The sequence below is a fragment of the Pelobates fuscus genome, chromosome 1, assembly GCF_036172605.1.
Source record: "Pelobates fuscus isolate aPelFus1 chromosome 1, aPelFus1.pri, whole genome shotgun sequence".
In the NCBI taxonomy this organism is placed as follows: Eukaryota; Metazoa; Chordata; class Amphibia; order Anura; family Pelobatidae; genus Pelobates; species Pelobates fuscus.
Genome location: NC_086317.1, coordinates 473,464,693 through 473,468,024, shown reverse-complemented (window position 1 = coordinate 473,468,024; position 3,332 = coordinate 473,464,693). Strand labels below are relative to the sequence as shown.

The window sequence follows — 3,332 nt, the reverse complement described above, 5'->3', positions numbered from 1 at the left end:
AAGGTTTAAAAATAATATCAGGAAGTATTACTTTACTGAGAGGGTAGTGGATGCATGGAATAGCCTTCCAGCTGAAGTGGTAGAGGTTAACACAGTAAAGGAGTTTAAGCATGCGTGGGATAGGCATAAGGCTATCCTAACTATAAGATAATGCCAGGGACTAATGAAAGTATTTAGAAAACTGGGCAGACTAGATGGGCCGAATGGTTCTTATCGGCCGTCACATTCTATGTTTCTATGTTTCTATGTTTTGCTCTACAGTTGGTTGCAATTTTTAGACTGTCTACACTATTATTGTTCTTTCTTCTTCTTTCTCATATTATGTATCTTCAAGTATATTCTAATACTGTATTCGTGGGGAAAGTTAAAGGAACCCCTACCTCAGACATTTATAGCGCTCCACTAATAGGTATTTTATACTATATTTTAACTATTTTTATCAATTTTATTTAGCGATTGATAACATTTTGAAATCCCTATATGTCCTTAAATTGCACTCCATTTATTTAAATGTAATAAATATATTTTTATTTTCATTTATTTCTTTTTTTATTTTTAGTAATGAAATTAAGCGAATTCAATGCAGGAATATATGTTCTTTGGTTGCCGAGACCTTATTTGCAAACTATAAACTTTCACAGATTCCAACAAAGTCCTACCTGGAAGGAATGAACAGCATGAATTTCACACCGGCAAATTCACCATACAGCAATACGACCCAAACCTCTACATTTATTAGCGATTTGTATGAAATAATGATACCAGTTTTCTTAATCCTTATGATACTATCCTTTTTGTTTTTTTTGTACTTTGCGACCGTGCTTCTGATAATTTTTTTCTCTGTTGCTCAAGTCCGGGAGAAACCTCGCTATTTACTATTTGCTCATATGCTTATCGTTGACACAATATTTGTCTCTCTGTGCATTTTTCTATTGTTGTCTGCACTCTTTGTCCCACTGTACATCCCAGTGCCGATCTGCTACATCATAGTAAACGTGCTAGCGGCATCGTTCAAGGTGACCCCATACAATCTTGCGGTCATGTCTCTGGAACGCTACGTGGTTATATGTTTCCCACTACGACACATGGAGGCTTGTACCAGACATAACTCTCTTGTTGCTGTTGCAGTGATATGGATCATTGGGTTTCTTCCAAACATTACAGATTTCTTCATTATGGTTCAAAATGAAAATACTAATTTCTATTTGCTTAGTGTTAAATGTTCCCAAAGGATTTTCTTAAAAACTGAAGAGAAGCAAATTATAAATGCTGTCGCTGATATATCGAGCTTCGTGTTGGTGGGGCTGATTGTCATTTTCACATATATCCAGATTATGTTAATTGCTGTAAACATTGAGTCGAAAAATTCATCGGCTTCTAAAGCTGGCAAAACCATTCTGCTCCACGCCTTTCAGCTCCTGTTATGCATGAGTGCCTTTGTCCACAATTTTATAGAAATGCATTCTAAAGAATATATTCAGATAGCAACAAAATTTAGCTTCCTATTCCTCATGTGCCTGCCTCGGACCCTCAGCCCCCTGATTTATGGGTTTAGGGATGAATTGCTCCGCAATTATATCAAAAAGTTTGTTTTCTGTTTAAAAGTATCTCCGAATACAACTTGACTGTTAAAGGACCCTGTTATGGATCAACTGTTAAAGATTATTAAAGTACTTAAAGGGTAATTATCTAAATATGCAACCCTGGATAGAAACATAGAATGTGATGGCAGATAAGAACCATTTGGCCCATCTAGTCTGCCCAATTTTCTAAATACTTTATCTTATAGTTAGGATAGCCTTATGCCTATCCCACGCATGCTTAAACTCCTTTACTGTGTTAACCTCTACCACTTCAGCTGGAAGGCTATTCCATGCATCCACTACCCTCTCAGTAAAGTAACACTTCCTGATATTATTTTTAAACCTTTGCCCCTCTAATGTACTCTTGTTGTGGTAGTTTTTCTTCTTTTAAATATAGTTTCCTCCTTTACTTTGTTGATTCCCTTTATGTATTTAAATGTTTCTATCATATCCCCCTTGTCTCATCTTTCCTCCAACCTAAACAAAAGTATAGCTTTATGTATTTGAGTGATTTTTTTCCTATGGGTGTGTTTTCGGCAAAGTGCAATTTCCTCTTAAGTGAATAATTACTTAAAGGAACACTATAGTCATCTGAACAACTTTAGCTTAATGAAGCAGTTTTGGTGTATAGAACATGCCCCTGCAGCCTCACTGCTCAATCCTCTGCCATTTAGGAGTTAAATCCCTTTGTTTATGAACCCTAGTCACACCTCCCTGCATGTGACTTGCACAGCCTTCCATAAACACTTCCTGTAAAGAGAGCCCTATTTAGGCTTTCTTTATTGCAAGTTCTGTTTAATTAAGATTTTCTTATCCCCTGCTATGTTAATAGCTTGCTAGACCCTGCAAGAGCCTCCTGTATGTGATTAAAGTTCAATTTAGAGATTGAGATACAATTATTTAAGGTAAATCACATCAGTTTGAAAGTGAAACCAGTTTTTTTTTTTCATGCACGCTTTGTCAATCATATCTAGGGGAAGTCCCTACTTTGTCTTGTGTTTTAAAGAAAACTAGAGCAGACATGAATAAATGAAGAACAGATGAGAGAGGGAGAGAAGAGGAACACATTTTTTAACTCCATGTTTCTTCACAAAGCTATAATTTGCTCCATATTTTTCACCTTATTATATTTCTCTCCAAAAGCCTCATTTTGTTATATTTTCCTATATCTCATATCACATTTTATTCAAACACCTCATCCTTCTTTATTTTGTCACATTCCATCCTCCCCCTGTGAATACTTCCTTCTTATTCCTGAGCTGGGACTTTGATCCCTTTGACTAAGGCTCAGAGGAGAGTCAGTATGAGACATACTCTAAAGTCCTGCCTTTTAGTAAGTTTATTTTTGTTTCTCTTTATTTTTGGACAGCCAAGGTAACAGAAGGTAGACATGCAGGACCTTAGACATACATAGGCAATGAATAATAAGGTACATGTGACATTGAGGTTAATGTTACATACAATATCTGCAAGCATAGATGTGTAAACAACTGTATTGTTTATTGTACTATACAGACTCATTGTTACCATCCCACAGATTGCTGTCTTGCCGAATAGATGCCGAAAGGCTTTTTATTGTAATGCATTTGTGTTATAAATATTTTTCATCTAGTCATATGTCAAATTTGAATTGCTATTTTTGAGATAGTTTGACATCAAACCTTAACCTCATATGGGAGGTAGTACGTTATACATTCTTATATATCAAGTGGTTCTGTCCTCCTTATTCTTTTGATTTTCTTGGTATAT

General features: G+C 35.7%; 1 protein-coding gene across 1 annotated transcript; it reads left to right on the top strand.

Moving 5' to 3' along the window:
• Nucleotides 1–887: 887 nt before the first annotated feature.
• LOC134585578 (odorant receptor 131-2-like) lies at nt 888–1,625 on the top strand. Its single transcript, XM_063441017.1, has one exon. It carries the CDS (start codon nt 888–890, stop codon nt 1,623–1,625), a length of 738 nt encoding a protein of 245 aa, XP_063297087.1.
• Nucleotides 1,626–3,332: the final 1,707 nt, after the last annotated feature.